The 17,382-nt window shown below is 59.8% G+C and overlaps 1 protein-coding gene across 3 annotated transcripts; it reads left to right on the top strand.

Annotated features, from left to right (window-relative positions):
• Window positions 1-5,154: 5,154 nt before the first annotated feature.
• AIFM3 (apoptosis inducing factor mitochondria associated 3) lies at window positions 5,155-16,772 on the top strand. Of its 3 annotated transcripts, XM_044921112.1 has the most exons (20): window positions 5,155-5,249; window positions 9,099-9,312; window positions 9,537-9,646; window positions 9,836-9,945; window positions 10,041-10,085; window positions 10,313-10,409; window positions 10,485-10,597; window positions 10,890-10,976; window positions 11,373-11,464; window positions 11,575-11,705; window positions 11,816-11,931; window positions 12,032-12,103; window positions 12,185-12,248; window positions 12,853-12,929; window positions 13,032-13,149; window positions 14,371-14,469; window positions 14,754-14,829; window positions 15,372-15,476; window positions 16,132-16,152; window positions 16,379-16,555. In XM_044921112.1, exons 1-20 carry the CDS (start codon window positions 5,219-5,221, stop codon window positions 16,416-16,418), a joined length of 1,818 nt encoding a protein of 605 aa, XP_044777047.1. In that variant the 5' UTR covers window positions 5,155-5,218; the 3' UTR covers window positions 16,419-16,555. The 3 variants fall into 3 exon arrangements, with proteins under 3 accessions (XP_044777047.1, XP_021543606.2, XP_044777046.1); XM_021687931.2 differs by lacking the exon at window positions 16,132-16,152 and having other exon boundaries at window positions 16,379-16,772; XM_044921111.1 differs by lacking the exon at window positions 16,132-16,152 and having other exon boundaries at window positions 5,219-5,258; window positions 9,090-9,312; window positions 16,379-16,772.
• Window positions 16,773-17,382: the final 610 nt, after the last annotated feature.

The raw sequence follows: 17,382 nt of genomic DNA, 5'->3' as shown, positions 1-17,382 counted from the left end.
TCTCTCTCTCTCTCTCACACACACACACACACACACACACACACACACACCTGCTTCTCAAACCTTGGCAACTCCTTTCCATGCCTTTGGAGTGTCTGTTGGGTCTAGGGGTCTCTCAGCCACCCCAGGTCACCTCACTACATCTCAACCTGGGGCTCAGTTTCCCTCTTTAAGATCATCAACCTGGTGGGTATTCTCCAGACCAGATGTTATTGCCTTGTTAGAATCATCCTTGGGGCAAGATCGGGACCTCAGACTGCCCAAACACCCCAGAAACACCACCCCCAAATCTGAGGGCCCTCTATGAGGCAGCACTCCTTTTTTTTTAATTTTTAAAATCTTTTTTTGGGGGGCGCCTGGGTGGCTCAGTCGTTAAGCGTCTGCCTTCGGCTCAGGTCATGATCCCAGGGTCCTGGGATCGAGCCCCTCATCAGGCTCCCTGCTTAGCGGGAGGCCTGCTTCTCCCTCTCCCACTCCCCCCGCTTGTATACCCTCTCTCGCTGTCTCTTTCTCTGTCAGATAAATAAATAAAATCTTTAAAAAAAAATCTTTTTTTTAACTTTAAAAACAAATTTTTATTTATTTGTTTGAGAGAGAGCGAGATCACAAGCACGGGGAGTAGCAGGCTCCCGCTGAACAAGGAGCCCCATGCGGGACTCCATCCCAAGACCCTGGGATCATGACCTGAGCTTTGCACAGCCCCCACATTGACCTGTTCCCCAATCTCATCTCTGGCACCGCACACTCAGAAGCCCCCACCCCACTTCCTGAGCACCTTCTATTTCCTGTGGTTCTGCATGGTGACCTGGCAGCCTCATCAGGAGGGCACTGCAGTTACCCCCATGTTTTCTGGGGAACCTGGGGCACAGGGGTTCACTGACACAAATGGGTCCCTGAGCAGAACTCGAACTCTGCCCTGGAGACTATGGGGCCTTGGCCAAGCCTGGCAGGCCTCTCCCCTCCCACTGCTACCCCTCCACTTGTAAGCCCAGCACAGCCTAGCCAGCCTGCCAGGATTCAAGTCTCTGCTCTGCCACTCACCAGCTGGTAGCCTGGGGGAGTCCCTAACTGCTCTAAACCTCAGTTTCCCCAACTGTAAAATGGCGATGATACACAGAGATACTTCCTCCTCAGGCTGTTGTGAAGAAAAGGAATAAATCCATGGCACTGTCTTCCCAGCTAAGGGGGCTGGAGTTGCAAGGTCAGCAAGTGTGTGGAATGGGGGCTGGGTTTTGGAGGCCGAGGGCACCAGGCCCAATACACCATCTGTCCAGTGATGAGGCCTTTCCTGTGGCACCGGCAAGAGTCACACTGTGGAAACCACACATGTGGCCACAGGGGGTTGGTCTGAGCAGAACCACACATGCCCTCCACGGTCTGGGCCCCACATCCACCCGCATAAGTGTGACCCATGCAGGCCCCCGATCCTGCCCCTGGGTAAGACTCCGCCTTCTGAACTTCTGCGTCTGTAAAATGAGGGGGAGTTGTGTTTGTCCCCCTGGGGAGGGTGGGTCATAAAGGACTCCCTCTGAAGGCCAGATCTCCCTGGTGCAGGTGACTCTCACTGCTGGCTTTGTCATCCTTACAGGAGAGCTAGGCCCAGAAAGGGGAGAAGTGGCAAAAAAGAGAAGCCAACAGGAGCCGCCGAAGGAGCACTAATAGGACAGAGTTGGTGGGCCCTGATGTGTTTGATGATAGATGTGACATCGCTTCCCTGGAAAGTGTCTTTCATTCATTTCCCACCTACTCACTGAGTCCAGGTTTGCCGCAGGTGCAAGCTCTACCTGAACACACTGCAAAGATCAGGATAATCAGGACAGTGAAACTCCAGGTAACCAGGAGCCAGGGTATTGGGGCCTGATCAACTCTGAGTCCAGGAAGGCTGGTCGGGGAGGGCTTCCTGGAAGAGGGGACACAACACCAGGGTGCATCATGATTTAGAGGGACCCAGGAAGTTCTGATATAATGACAGGTGGGAAAAAGAAAATGTAATAAAATATAATTTAAGATAGACCTTATGAAGTGTGGGGAGAGGGGAGGGAGCTAGGAGACCGAGGAGACTGAGACCCCAAAAGGAGTCAAGGTACCTATGGGGCAGTCGCGAGTCATTCGGGTTTTCCTTCTTGGGGAGGTTACTCCGGATGATTCAATTCCCACCCCCCACGTCACTCCGCCGCCCAGGATTCGAAGACTTCGGAAAGAAAGAAAAGGAACAAGAATCAGAGCCGGTGCGCAGTCCAGCTTGGCGCCCCTCTAGGGTCCAGAGGATCCCCGGGAACCCAGACCCTGCTGGGGGCGTCCACGACTAGAAGGGCCCCCGAATGCCTCCCCCACACCCCGCGACCCGCATGCGGACTCCGAGGCCACCGGCCCGGCCCCTGACCCGGGACCGACCCCCATCTACCAGCAGGGACCCGGCGGGGCGGTGCTGGGCGCCGCGGGCTCTCCGGCCGCAGTGTCGCCGCAGCGCCGGCCCCGCCCCCGCCCGCTCCTCCCCCCCTTCCCCCCCCCCCCCCGCGGCCGCGCCCCCGAGCGGCTCCAGAGCGGAGGCCCGTGCCGAGCCCAGGTGAGCGCCCGCCCTGGGGACCCCAGCCCGCAGGACCCCGGCCCCCGACCCCGCCACCCCCCTCGGCTGCCGGTTCCCGGCCCCGCTGCCTCCGTGCCCCGGGCCAGCGGGCGCGCTCGCACGTCTCGGACCCGGGGCCGGCGCGATGGGGGCTGGGGTAGGCAGCCGGAGAGGGAGAGAGACAAGCTGGGGGCCGAAGCGCCTCTCTTCCTTCTCCCCTCCTTGGCCCGGGCCCTTCCCCGCTCGCCCTGGCGCCCTACTGTGTGCCCGTCCCCCTTCCGGGGCCGCCCGGTTTGGTGAGGACACCTGGACGAGCGGGAAGGCCGCTGGAAAGGTCTTCCCGGATAGAGGGGACTGCACGTGCAAAGACAGGAGAGGCTTGCGCCTGAGCCCCGCGGGGGAGCCGGTGAGGGCGGACACCCCTCAAACTTGATTGCCATTCCGAGGAAGGCTGGAAGCCTCTGAGGGCCCCCACTGGACAGCACCCCCCGCCCCCATTTCTGCCCAGCCTGCACTGGCCTGGGGGGACGGTGTCCCCGTGAATCAGGACACAGGCTCCTGGTGGGTAGTTAGCGCTTGGGCACGGTTACAACTTTTCAGCACTGTGTCGCTTGTGGGCAAGAGGCAGCACTCCACAAAATCTTGGGGGCGCCTCCAGCTGCTCCACAGGCAAGAAGAACCTTTGCCTTTGAGGCGGCAGGGCTCCAAGCCCGCCTGCACACAGTAGGCCTGGAGAAGGGTGAGTCCCCAGCAAATCTCTTTCCAGGCCCAAGGCCCTGGAGGGTCTAGGACCCCTGGGCACCTGGGAAGGGAGAAACCGCCCAGACAGGGACCTGACAGCAAGTGGGGGTCCCACATTTTCAGACATCTGTGGCCCAGCAGGTGAAGCCTGAGGCCAGGCAGGAAGGAGGTGGGCAGGGCTGAGCCCGAGGAGAAGCCGGGATCTGGGGAGGGCCCCCTTGTGCCCAGGGAGGGGCCAGGCAGGGCAGGGGTGGCCAAGTCTTACAGATCCGCCTTGGTGATGAGTGGGGGAAAGAGTATCGGATGCCCAGGTGGCCTTTGGCTGTCACTGTCTCCTGAACTGTAATGGGTGCCTCTAGCGCAGGTAAGATCAGATGCCAGGCGGTAGATGGTCCTCCCCAACTTTTCCTCCTGTCTTCTTGGCCCCCTTGCGCTCAGGCACCCACTCAAAGCCCTTGCTGGGATCTGGGCAAGACCAAGTAGGCCTCAGCCCCACCTTAAGTTAGACTTCAGGGAAAACTTCCAGGGGACACAGGGGGGATTGACAGTGGGATGGACTGGGGGGAGGTCATTTGTAAACAAGGCAGCTACACCTTTGTCCCAGGCCTTCCAAAGTCCAGTCTGTAAGCTGCATCTTCCAGAAGGCCCACCCTGTGGCCTTGAGGACTCTTTGGCTGCAGGGATCTCTTTGCTGATCTGGTGACCTCTCCCCCAGCCCTGTGGCTTGCAGGGTGATATGGGGGCTTCCTGGGTCCCTGCCCATCTTGAAACTAACCAAGGGGGGAGGGAGGGAGGAGGTCACCTGGACGCGCCTTCCTGCTGCTTGACCTTGGCAAGCCCTTGGCCTCTCAGTTTCTCCATCTGCTGTTGGATGTGATCGCAGCACCACAGGCCTGGAGGGCATTTGTGAAGTGGGGGCTGTGTACAGGGTGGGAGCTCATGGCTGTTGGGCATGGGCTGTGTGCCTGGCCTCCCTTTCCCCCAACCTCATCAGGCCTGGGCTGGCCGCCCACTTCCGTTCACCATGGAGCTGGGTTTCCCTGGGGACCAGTGGACTGGCCCAGCCCAACCCCACCCCACCCCCCAGCCTCTCCTGGCCTCACTCACACTGGGAGGAGGGGTGGAGGCTGGGCGGCCTCTTGGACCCCTGCCCCTTTGCCCTGCCTTCCAGGGCTGGGAAGCCTCCATCCACTGCTGGGCTGGGAGGAAGAAGCGGTGGTTGCCCCTGGAGGAGGTGGGTATCCAGGGGCTGCCAGCCAGAGTGGGGGCCAGGGCCCAGGAGAACTAAATGTCACCCCCATTGTAGGAAGGAGAAACCCCAGGATCAGGAGGGCTCTGATCTGCCTGAGGGGACCTGGGTTTGGACCCTAGGCATGGTGGCCTCCCTGAAGAATGGAGGGGTCCCAGAGCTCCCAGGCTGCTGGCTTTCCAGGGGGCTGCAGAAATCAGGATTTACCCCACAAGGCAGCTGTGGGGCTGGACCTAAAAGAGAGGCTGAGATCCGGAGCAGAGGGCCCCCTAGGCAGTAGGCACAGCCCACAGGTAAAAATGGGAGGGGAGAGAGAGGGTAGGGGGTCTGGAGGGCCTCAAAAGGGAGGTGCCTCCCAGGGTCCCCTACATGCAGTGGCTCCCAGCTCAAATGTGTGCATCTTCCAGAAGCCCCCCCCCCCCACCGCCCACCCAGTCTGTCTCTATCTCTCTGTATCTTTCCCCACAACCCCCATCAAAGCCCTGGTCCCTACAGATGCCCCTTGTCTCTCCTGCAGGTCCTGGTGGCAGCTCCAGCCGGGATGGCAGCTCCAGAATCTCTAAGGGCCATGGGGAGTCCAGCCCCACCTCCCGGGGCACCCTAGGCCTCCCACAGCCTATCATCTGTGTATCTGCCTCCCATTCATCTGTGGGCCACTCGCCATGGGTGGGTGCTTCTCCAAGCCCAAGCCAGGTACCTCCTCTCTTCTTGCCTCATTCTCCCCCCTCCCTCCCTCCCCCCTCCTTGCCTCATTCTCTCCTCCCTCCCTCCCTCCTCCCTCCCTCCCTCCTCCAGCCACCTTCCTCCTCCCCCTCCCCCCTCTGCCTCTGAAGTAGGTCAGGCTGGGCGGCAGGCTGCTCTGAATGTTAATTCCCTGCAGGCAGGAGGGGGTGGGGGGCCTGGAGCATTCTCTTGGCCCCCCTCCAATGGGTCCCCCTCTTTATTTGGGGCTTTGGGTGCTTCTGGTGGGAATAGCAGCTGAACCTTTCTCAGAAAGTAGAAGTTAGGGTTCCTCCAGCTCCAGGATAGGGCAGGGGGGGCCTTCCCCTTAGGACTGGGGAAGAGGGACTCCGAGGACACCCTCAGCCACTGGGTGACCCAGGGCATGCAAGTTACCTCTCTGAGCCTCAGTTTCCCTCTCTACAAAATGAGCCTGACCTCTCGAAGTTGCCATGAGTGTGGAGTGCACAGATCACAGCCCTCTTCACCTCTTCTGATGCCCTGTGTGACCTTGGGCCGAGTTTCCCCATTTGTGCAGGAAATCCTGCCCTGCCTGGCCCAAGCGGCTCCAGCCTGAGGTGGGGGCCTCCTGGGTGCTGAGGGAGGCCTGGGTCTGCTCTCCATGGAGACTTCTGTCTGTTGGGTGCTCTCTCCAGCCCCTATTTTCCCTCTTCTCTCTTCACAACCCTCAGGAAGGCAAAAGAATGGAGGCGTGTCACAGATGAAGAAATGGAGGCCCAGAGAGGCCTCTCTAGTGCCCAGTCAGTGCCCCGCCCACCTGCCACCCGGGCCACCCTGCCCCGGCCAGCTCCCCTTATACCTGATACCCATCGGCTCCATTACCTTGAAACACATGAGCCTTTTCTCCTTTTCCTGGGTCTGAGGGAGAACTTGGGGGCAAGAGGAGACCTTTAACGCCCTGCCAGGCAGAGGGAACGCCCCGCACCTGCCTCGGGAGCCAGCTGTCCCTCCCCCCAGGCCCATGGCGTGGGTACCGAGCCCTGGGCCTGATCCCGCCACCCTTTCTGGCTCCACATATGACTTGGGCAAGTGATGGCCATTGTCTTGACCTCAGCCTTCCCCCGCACCAGAAGTGGGTAGGAAAATGCTAGCTGGTCTGGGGAGACCAAGAGCAGAGGATACCACCTGCAGCTTCCTTTAAGGGACCTCAACAGGCTGGCCTGCCTGAGACCCCTGGCCCCTGGTCAGGAGTTGGCAGCTCTCACCGCCCCAGAGGCAGTGGTAAGAACTTGCATTCTTGAGCCCAAATCCAGCCCTGCCCCTTCCTGGCTGTGTGGCCTCAGGCGGCTGACTTCACCTCTCTGAGCCTCTGTGTTTTCATGTATAAGTGGGGCTAACAATTTTGCCCCCCGCCCCAGCCCCATGCGCTTGTCGTGCTTAGTTCAGGGCCTGGCACACAGGAAGGAGGCATGCGCAGAACGTTATTATCCCCTCTTTTGGGAGGTAGGCTCCCTGCTTTCAGGACTCCCCTGTAGGGCTACGACAGGAAGGCAGGAGCTTAGGCCCCAGGCACCCACACTGGGCAGGTCAAGGGTGAGGTTCAGGGAATTTCAGGGTGTGTGAGTGAGAACATTTGCACCATAAAAGTTCAGCTGGGGTCAAGAGGGGCTACAGGGAGACCAGAGCAAGCCAAAGCTCTTTGTGCAAACTCTTTACCTTCTATCTTGCTTGACTCTGGCTTGGAGCACATCAGCACACATTCCTGAGCTCACTCCCCATGTTCCATTGGCTCTGTGTTTGTGGTAACAAGTGTTCCGGGCCAGACCCTGGCCAAGCTCAGAACTAGGAAGAAGTGCAGCTCTCTTGGCATCTAGTCGCTTGCCTTTGATTAGGCCACAGGTGCCACTTAAAGGCTTTCCCTTTTTGCCATGGCTGCTAGGAGGTTCACAGCTAACCAATAAAATGCTACTACCCAGCATCATCTGTTGAGCTTCTACTCTGAGTTACATATATTAAATCCTTTGGCATTCACTATCCCAAAGAGGTAGGCACTGTTCTCTCTGTTTTATAATGAAAGCATCTGAGGTCCAAAGGGGATAAGGCAGGGGCCCATGGTCACATGGGCTCCTGGGAATCATGAGGCTAGGGTTGATCTGGCTCTGTGGATCAGCAGAGACCCCCTCTCCATCCACCTTTCCACTATTGCATCTGACTTAATGGCTTCCTGTTAAGACTGCATCATCGAGCTCCTTGGAGCCTTCTGGAAGGAGGTGGAGGATGCAAACAGTCTGGCTTGGCTGTTATCTGGGCCCCTGCCAGGCTGTTCCTGTGAGCTTCCTCTCTACAGTTCACATAGCTGGTGTCAGCTGAGTTGGGAGTATTTTCCTTTTGAATTCTTCTCAAAACATTCTAACACCATTACATAAAGTACGGAAAATGAAGGCAAAGAACCTACCCCACCCTCAACACCCCCTCCCAACCTGACGCAACAGCTTCAGCATGGTGGTGGGCTCTGGGGCCCTTCCTGCCCAGTTGGAATCATGGAGCCGACCTTCACCCCTGCCCCCTGCTGTGCCTGGGCCAGGCTAAGGGCTGGGACTTGAGGATCAGGGGCTGCGGGCCTGCCTTCCCGGGCTCCGGGCCAGGCCAGGGTGGGAGATTAGCACGGCACGAGATGAGGCACATGCCAGGAATGGGCAGCCGGAGGAGGCAGCAGCTGAGTTGTCCAGGTGGATGGGCAGGAGTGAGCCAGGGCTGGGAGGGATGGCAGGCTGAGGGAGCTGCATAGGCAGAGGCCCAGAGGTGTGACTCCGTGTTCTCTGTTTCTGGAGGGTCAGGTCTGGGGTGGAGGGGATCAGAGGTGAAATGGGGAGAGGCCTGGAGGCTCCGGTGCCTTGGGAGTTGGGAGAGGCACCTCCTGCTTCCTCATTGGGCCCATGCTGTGCCAGGGGCTTAGCGTCCATCACTCAGCCCAGGAGGCCGGATTATCGCTGCTAAAAATTCTGTTTATTGTTCCCTTCTAATTAGAAAAACACCCCAGGCACATTGTAGGGAATGTAGAAAATGCAGAAAAATATAAAGACAAAAATGACAGTCTCTGGCTAACTGCCTGCAAGAGTGGGCCCCATGGGCACTCTGGGGAAGTGTCTTCTGTGTGGAGCCTTCGAGAGGTGGGCCCCACGCCCCCTCTGCACCTACCCCTTCAGGTGGGGTTCACAGCCAAGGCCCCAGACCCCTGCACATGAAAACATTTAAAACCCAGGGCTTGGCAAATGATGGATTCTTAAATTGGTGAGCATAGCTATTTTAAGAAGTTGAAAATATATTGTGTACTTTTTTTTTTTAATTAAAAAAAAAAAAAAAAAACCTCAAACCTACGGGAAAGTTGCAAACAGAACAGACTGTCTGTTTGCCGTCACCCAGATTCACTGGCCGGGAAATGAGCCGCACCCAGGTTTGGACGCCCTGTTCTCACTTGAGTCAGACTCTACACGTACCCTGATCCTTCATGGATGTCCCTGCCATCAGGGACCATGCTGTTGTAGTCCGAGCAGGGCTCAGGGCACCAGGGTTCTTTCCCCCCACATAGATTCTTGGAGAAAAGGCAATGTCAGGGTCAAAGTGCCCCCCCTCACTCATTTGTTACTGAAAAAGAAAACATGCAGAGATGAACTCACCCTCCTGCTGCCTCTGTTCTGTTTCTCGCCTGTTTTAAGGCTCTCTGCTGATGGTGCAGGGGGCTTTCTGGAAAGGTGGAGGCACGGAGGAGAACTCACTCAAAGGGCCAGCGCCAGAGCTGGTGAGGTAGGGAAGGGGGTGGCCCCGGCCGGGGGCTCACGGTGCTTTGCTGCCCGCCCACAGTGGAGCTCAAGATCGAGGTGGTGCTACCCGAGAAGGAGCGGGGCAAGGAGGAGCTGCTGGCCGGCGGGAAGGGCAGCCCCCGGACCTACCAGGGCAACGGCACAGCCCGCCACTTCCATGCCGATGAGCGCCTGCCCGCCCCTCACCCCTATCCCAGCGCTCAGGACTGTGTGGAGGCCGCCGTCTGCCACGTCAAGGACCTCGAGAATGGCCAGTGAGTGCTGGGCCTGGGGGAGGCGGGGGGCCGTCCGAGGGCCCAAGATGGGAAGGCAAGATGCAGGCCTTGGATGGGGTGGGCTGGGAGGCCTGGAAGGGGCCCTGACCGGCGCCCGCACCAGCCCCCACCATCGTGGCCTCTCCCGGTCTGGGCCTGCTCCCCAGAAAGCTGGACTCTGGGAAGGGGTGCCCACCAGAGGTCTGAGTGCAGCCCCTCCCCAGGATGCGGGAAGTGGAGCTGGGCTGGGGGAAGGTGTTGCTGGTGAAGGACAACGGGGAGTTCCACGCTCTGGGCCACAAGTGTCCGCACTATGGCGCACCCCTGGTGAAAGGTGAGCTGTCCCAGGACACACGGGAAGTGGGGCGGGACCTCCCTGAAGGGTGCTTGGGACCTCCTTGGACCCTCAGGGTCTCATCTATCAGTGGGGTCTCCTGGGCTGTGGGGAAGAGCCAGCAACTGCTGGGACACAGGAGAGAGGGACTGTTGCTGGTGGCCCCAGCCCAGCACCACCCTCCCCCAGGCGTGCTGTCCCGTGGCCGGGTGCGCTGCCCCTGGCATGGTGCCTGTTTCAACATCAGCACCGGTGACTTGGAGGACTTCCCTGGCCTCGACAGTCTGCACAAATTCCAGGTGGGGACAGGCGGGCAGTGGGGTGGGAGCCGGGGAGTGCAGGGCCGGGGATGGAGTACCCCAAAACCTGGTCCTGAGCAACACAGTCCTTGCAGGTGAAGATTGAGAAGGAGAAGGTGTACGTCCGGGCCAGCAAGCAGGTGAGGGTGTGGCTTGGGGCTCAAGCAAAAGGGAGAAGTGAGGAGAGCATCTTGGCTCAGGGATCAGCATGTGCAAAGGCCCTGTGGCTGGAGAACAGAGTAAAAGGCTACATGGTGGGGATGAGGCTGGATTGCAGCGGCAGGACCTGGCCTGCTGGGATGATGGCACAGGGAGGATGTCCACGACTCCAGCTCCCAGCTGCCTTCTGCTCTCCGGCCACCCCCAGGCCTTGCAGCTACAGCGAAGAACCAAGGTGATGGCCAAGTGTATCTCTCCGAGTGCTGGCCACAGCAGCAGCACCAACGTGCTCATTGTAGGCGCAGGTTGGTGGTGGGGTTATGAGGGGCAGGGTGGGGTGGGGGAGAGGTGGTCCCTGACCCACAGCACCCTCCCCTCAGGTGCGGCTGGCTTAGTGTGTGCGGAGACCCTGCGGCAGGAGGGGTTCTCAGACAGGATCGTCTTGTGCACGCTGGACCGGCACCTCCCCTATGACCGACCTAAGCTCAGCAAGGTGGGAGGAGGGGCCAATGGGGCCCAGGCAGGGCCCAGACTCCGAGCCTTCTGGGCACAGTCAGGCCTTCTCAGCATCCTGCTTGTCGCCCCTTGGGGGTCCGGCCGGCTGCCCTCTCTGCTCGTGCCAGTCCTATCTGTGGTACCCCCAGAAAGATGCGGGCTTGTTGACTTCTATCCCACAGCCCCTGTGTGAATGGGGCCCAGCCCTACCCTCCCTAGGCCTCGGGTCCTCTGTTGCAAAATGAAACAATGGCCGCCTGGCCTTATCTCAAGATAACTATCTCCTGCAGTCCCTGGACGCCCAGCCTGAGCAGCTGGCCCTGAGGCCCAAGGAGTTCTTCCGAGCCTATGGCATCGAGGTGCTCACCGAGGCCCAGGTACTGGGCCAAGGCTAGGAAATAAACCTGGGAAGGCTTAGTGGGAACCACAAGTGATGTGAGGCCATGTGGGTCCCTGGAGGTTTGGCAGGGGGTGTCCTACCCTTTTGGCCCTGCTGTCCAGGCCTGGAAGACAGCATTGGATCTTCTTCCCGGCAGGCTTATGGGCACATGCAGAGATCTGCTCAGGGCTGGGACGGGAGAGCTGGGACGGGAGAGCTTCCTTTGAGGGGAAGGTGGTGTCTGAAGTGTAAAGAGAAGCCAGGAGGAAGGACCACCCAGGTGGCAGGACCAGCCCCTGTGGAACCTTCTGTTTGGAGGGTCTGGCAGGAGCTGGGAGGGGCAGCCTGGTTCAAGTCCACGCCCAGGCCCACACTCTGCCCGGCGGGGTTACAGGTGGTCACAGTGGACGTGAGAAACAAGAAGGTCGTGTTCAAGGATGGCTTCAAGCTGGAGTACAGCAAGCTGCTGCTCGCACCAGGGAGCAGGTGGGAGGCTGTCTCCCCGTTGTCCCCTGCTGGACGCTCGGCAGGGCACCAGCCTGGATGGGAGGGCTTGGGGTGCCGGGAGCCCTTCACTGATGCTGGCCACGACTCAGCCCTAAGACGCTGAGCTGCAAAGGCAAAGAGGTGGAGAATGTGTTCACCATCCGGACCCCTGAAGATGCCAATCGTGTGGTGAGGCTGGCCCGGGGCCGCAACGCGGTGGTCGTGGGAGCTGGCTTCCTGGGTGAGCAGCCAGGGCTGGTGGGGGTGACGGCCTGTGATGGCCGGTCCCGGGGTACTAGTGACCCTGGAAGGTGCAGGGTGCCAGCCTGCCGTCCACCACCCTGGCCCCAGGGATGGAGGTGGCCGCCTATCTGACCGAAAAGGCCCACTCAGTGTCCGTGGTGGAGCTGGAGGAGACGCCCTTCAGGAGATTTTTGGGGGAACGTGTTGGGCGTGCCCTCATGAAGGTGAGCCCACCCCGGCACCCAGCCCCTTGGAACCCCAGGCACCCAGCCCAGCCCCGGCCATGCTCTCATCCATGGCCTTCTTGCCCACCTGCCCTGACAGATGTTTGAGAACAACCGGGTCAAGTTCTACATGCAGACAGAGGTGTCCGAGCTGCGAGCCCAGGAGGGAAAGGTGGGCCCTTCTTCCTGCCCCCCTCCCTCCCCTGTTCCCAGGAGCTGGGCTGACCTGCTCACCCACGCCCCCTCCCCACAGCTGAAGGAGGTCGTGCTGAAGAGCAGCAAGGTTGTGCGGGCTGACGTCTGTGTTGTGGGCATTGGTGAGTGGGTGGGCAGGCGGGTGCCAGCGAGGACCTGCACATGCTCCAGAGTGGCCTTGGGCCAGTCCCTTCCCCTCCCTGAGCCTCGGTCTCCACATCTACAAAATGGCCCCCCCCAACCGTTCCCACTTCGCAGGGCTGTCGGGGAGTGGGTGTCGCACGTGTAGCCAGGGCTTGGCACGGAGGACGTTCCCAATGACCGCTGCCCACAGATACCTGCACGGCCTGCCCCATGGGGGCTGCAGGACAGAAACAAGCCTCTAACTGGGCCCTGCTCCAGTTGAGGTGCCAGTCTGGGGAGGGACAGAGCTGGGAGGCGGCAGCACAGCAGCTGGGGAGGTTTGGCATGCCGACCCCCCTTCCGGGGGGCTTCGTGGAGTCTCTCAGAGGAGGTGATAGCTGAGGCCGGGTGGGAGGCACGGCAGTCTGGGGCGGGGGATCCAGACAGAGGGGACAGGACACATAAAGGCCGCAGCGTGGGCAGCCCATTGGACGATCGGTCTGGGGCTGGCCCGCGGTGAGGGAAGGGTATGAGTCATGGAGGACAGTGAAGCGGGAGAAGGGAGGGACCAGGGAATGAACATGGTGGCCCCTGTCCTGTCAGGTGCGGTGCCCGCTACGGGCTTCCTGAGGCAGAGCAGCATCAATCTGGATTCCCGAGGCTTCATCCCTGTCAACAAGGTGGGGCTGGGCGGGGCGGGCAGGGTGCTGGGCTGGAGGTGGTGGCAGGTCCAGGCCAAGGCCCCTGTCCCACCCACAGAGCCCCGGGGCCTCTCCCCACAGATGATGCAGACCAACGTCCCAGGCGTGTTTGCAGCTGGTGATGCTGTCACTTTCCCCCTGGCCTGGAGGAACAATCGGAAAGTGAATATCCCACACTGGCAGATGGCTCATGCCCAGGGTATGATCAGCCCCCTGGCAGGATGGGGGCTGGGAGGCTGAGACCCTGGGGACAGCCTCCTCCAGGCCCACCCCCAGTTGTTGGCCTTGGGTCCTGGTCTCTGGGTAGCCTTTCAAGGCTCGGTGGTGGCCTGTCTGACCAGCTAGCGGACACAGCAAGCCCTGTGGCCCATCCATAGACAATCCCCCCGCTCTGTGCCCTCAGGACACCCCCTCCAACTAGCCACAGTGTCCCACCCACCCCATCCTTTCACCCGCCTCTCCTTTCCTTTTATCCTCACTAACCTGTGCAGTCACCCAGGGAGAGAAAGGGATTTAGTAGGATATGGGCCACCTTCCCATTCAATGTTTCTGTCTCCTTTGGGCCACTCGACTGGTTCTGTGAACCCAGTTGCTTCATGCTGGCCCTTGGGAGGCAGCCACCTGGGCCTGGAAACTGGGCTTAGTGGGGAACTGAGTGCCCCTCCCCCCAACACACACACACACTTGGTGGTCACCAAGGCCTGAAGCCTCACTTACTGTGCATACCTGCTCTGGGTCCCTAAGATGTACATGCCAGCAAGTTGGCTGCCTCATGGGGAGAGCCAGCAGACTCCCCTCACTGACCTCTCCTCCCTGGCTTCACATTATCTGAGCATCTGCTGCCTGAAATCCCATTCCTGGTACCGATTTCTGTTCAGGTCCAAGGCCTAAAGTTGTTGCTGGTTTTAAGGAACCAAAGGCCAAGTATAATTAAGGTTTAACTGGGAGGGTCTAGGTGACTCTCACAGACATCCAACTACCAGGTCCAGGGGGGCCTCATATGAACTGGGAAGCCACCCACGCTATTCTCTGGGGCCCTGAGTGTGGCTGTCATCCCTGCTTCCCTGGGTACTTGGGCCCCATTCTCCTGCCCCCCTCTTCATACCTGATGTGTCTGATTAGTTGTGTGCACACCCACAACCCCACAACCCCAGGGAGCAGACCATCCAGATCTGGGGCATTTCATCCAAATTCTCTGAGAAGCGATCTGAGTGACTGGCTTTGAGCCAGGTGTCCATCTGCACCGATCAACTGCAATCGAGGGTGGGCAGTGGGCTGAGCAATGATGCATTACTTGACCTCTGGGCAGGAGAAGGAGGGGGAGTAGCCCCGCATGTCAGAGGTCTCCAGAGAGCTCTGGCAGGCAGCGTAGAAGTGGTGAGGGCTAGGATCGGGGCTCTCACCACCCTGGGTCCTACAGGGCGGGTGGCGGCCCAGAACATGCTGGCGCAGGAAGCGGAGATTAGCACCGTGCCCTACCTGTGGACAGCCATGTTCGGCAAGAGCCTGCGCTACGCTGGTAACGGAGGGGCGCCGGACAGGGGCGGGGCCAAGAGCATTTAGGGGTGTGGCTAAGGTGTTAGGGAGTGCAGGGGTGGAGCTTGGAGGTTAGGGCGGGGCTATGAGCATCCTAGGGGCGTGGCCACGTCCGCCGTAGGAAGAGCAAAAACTGGTTGGGGGCGGCACTAAGGACCACCTAAAAGGACAAAGGGAGCGGGGTCTGGCGGGGGGGTTCAGGGAGGATTTAGGAGGGCACAGGGCGCTGACCTGGCGGAGCCCCTCCCCCTCCTGTTCGGCCCACAGGGTACGGAGAAGGCTTCGACGACGTCATTATCCAGGGGGATCTGGAAGAGCTCAAGTTCGTGGCTTTTTACACCAAGTGAGAGCAAGGGGGTGGAACGCGGCGCGAAGCAGCGGGAGCTCGGTCGGGAAGGGGAGCTCATCCCAGAGGAGCTCTGCTCCAGTGGAGGGGACCTACCTGAAAGGTGGACCGAGTGGCCAAGGGAGGCAGCTAGGCGGGAGACCCTCCAAGGACCAGTGAGGAGGCGGGGTAGTAGTTAAGTCCAACAGCCACGCATTGAGGCAGTACATTTTATCTTCAGGACAGCTGTTTGAGGTGGGTGTTGTTGACTCCCACTCTTACACCGAGGGAAGTCACACAGGTAGAGAGTGGTAATCCCAGGACGGGAGCACAGCCCTGAACTCCGCTGAGGAGGAAGGCTGGAGCCTCCGTGGCCTCTAGCAGGATCCCCAAGCCCATGTTGGGCCAAGCAAAGCAAGGAGCGCTGGGTGCTCAGGATATTCCTGTTGCCCTGGGTAAGATCCCTCTCTGGGCCCCAGCTGAAGAGGAGTGCGTCAGGGTCTCCAAGAAGGACGGTCACTGCTGGGCAGTCCTCAGGCTCAGTTACTCTGTCCCTGCAGAGGCGATGAGGTGATTGCTGTGGCCAGCATGAATTACGATCCTATTGTCTCCAAGGTAGCTGAGGTGCTAGCCTCCGGCCGTGCCATCCGAAAGCGGGAGGTGGAGTGAGTGTGGGCTTCAGAGGTCTGGTGTGGGGGGGGGAGGTCCCCCAAGGGACTGGCCCTTGGTAGCCATCCACTCCTGTAGCCCTACAGAGCCTCCCCCTATTCTTGGTCCACATCAGTCTATGGGGCATCAGGACTATGGGGTGGTGTGGGACAAGGGTTGTGGTTTACGAATGGGCTGGTTATTTGTGCTCTTGGGGAGAAAGAAGAAGGGGAAGAGGCTGTGTCCCAGGGCAGGGCCAGTGCTATGGGGAGGGGTCGAAGCCCTTGGTCAAAGCCACTGCTTGGGCAGTCACCTGGCCTGGGACACCCAACTGGATTTGGTTGTGTTGGGACTGGCAGAAGCTGGGGGGGGGGAGGCAGATAGTTATGCCTCTGGGGACACCCTGCACAGAGATGTTGGGTGGTTGTTTGGTGTTTGGGGGACACTGGATGTCAGCCATTACCCTCACCCCAGGATGGTGCCAATGGGAGTCACCCTGTGGGCTCAAACTGCCTACAGAGAGGCTCCCTCCCCTGCCCAGGGACTGGGGAAAGCTTGGAGGCCACAGTACAGGGGTAGGCCTCAGGCTGGAAACGATAGAAAACCAAGAGGGAACATGATAAATGACATACTCTCTCCCCGGCCTTCTCTCTCTCTCTCGCCTTCGAAAAGGCTGTTTGTGCTGCACAGCAAGTACGTGGTCCTCTGTCCTTCCTTTTGACCATTCTGAGCCTTTCCCACCTCAGCCCAGAGCCTGTACCCCATGGGCTTCCCCTCTCTGCCTAAGTACCCATTCCTGCTGGGCACCAGGGCCTGGCACAGAGCAGGCCCCCTGCTGTCCTCAGGGATCACCTGTTCATGGTGCCGAGCGGTAACCTGCTGTCTTCTACCCTGACTCCTCCTCCCCTCATTCCTGCAGGACCGGCGACATGTCCTGGCTCACAGGGAAAGGATCCTGAGCTCGCATGCAGCAGACTTGGGCAGGCACGCTTGGGCACCAGGGACAGAGGCCAAGCCCTGGGGGCAGGTGCCAACCTCCAATTTCCCAGGATTCCCCAGGGCAGAACCTGAGCCTTCCCAGTGCTTGCCTTCGGTTGCCTGGCTCACCTCCAGAGAGGCTTCTGCTACCTCCAGGAGATGCTTACCCCCCAAGGCCTCAGCTGCCACTGATGGCTGGCAATGGAGGCAGGACAGGCCTATCCTCTTCTCCCTCTCTTGAGACTGGTCCCCTGCGGGACCCTGCAACATATTAGACATTATCTTAAAATTAAAACGCACACATTTGCAGATCTGTGTGACTTCCATTGTAATTGGACAGACACTCACTCTTGAGGGAGAAAGCACAACCACACAATGCTCAGTGCCACACCAGTTTGGCCTATGAGCACTCAGCGGAGGTAGCAACTGATTCTGGCCCTGGGGTTAGGGAAAGCTTCTCTAACCAGTGTCTTGGATCTGGATTTTGAGAGAAGGGCACTCCAGGTAGAAGGGATAGCACGTGCCAAGGGTTTGAGATGGGAAGTGCTTCTTCAGAGGTCAGAGGCGGCTCGCGCCTGGCAGTTTGGGGGCATGTGCCTACTTACGGCTGGAGGGGCTGGGTCCTGAGACAGCCCATGCTTTTCATGGCAGCCACAGCTCCCTGAATCCCCATTTTGCAGGTAAAGAAAATGAGGCTCTGCTATTAAGTAAGAACGAGAATCTAGAGCCTCTGTGCCACTCTGCCTCCCAGTCAAGAGGAATGCCGAGGGGGAGACGCGGGGGGCAGAAGTGGGGGCGCAGGCAGGAAGGGAATAGTCGCGCTCCCTGCTAGGCCGCTGCAAGCCCGGAACCCTCCACCCGGGATCCCAAGAGCGGCGGACGGTGAAGGCCGAGTCCCCGGGCAAACAGGGCATGCCGGGAAGTGTGGCCCGTCTCCGGGCGGCG

The sequence above is a fragment of the Neomonachus schauinslandi genome, chromosome 14 (genome assembly GCF_002201575.2).
Source record: "Neomonachus schauinslandi chromosome 14, ASM220157v2, whole genome shotgun sequence".
In the NCBI taxonomy this organism is placed as follows: Eukaryota; Metazoa; Chordata; class Mammalia; order Carnivora; family Phocidae; genus Neomonachus; species Neomonachus schauinslandi.
The sequence above is the reverse complement of the archived record's forward strand: the minus strand, read 5'-3'. Positions and strand labels throughout refer to the sequence as shown.

Excerpts from the sequence above, each read along its gene's own strand:
- AIFM3 (XM_044921112.1), top strand. The coding sequence starts at position 5,219 with ATGGGTGGGTGCTTCTCCAAGCCCAAGCCAG. Across the intron at positions 14,470-14,753 it reads CAAGAGCCTGCGCTACGCTG|GGTACGGAGAAGGCTTCGAC; the intron begins GTAACGGAGGGG and ends TTCGGCCCACAG. Across the intron at positions 15,477-16,131 it reads ATCCGAAAGCGGGAGGTGGA|GCTGTTTGTGCTGCACAGCA; the intron begins GTGAGTGTGGGC and ends GCCTTCGAAAAG.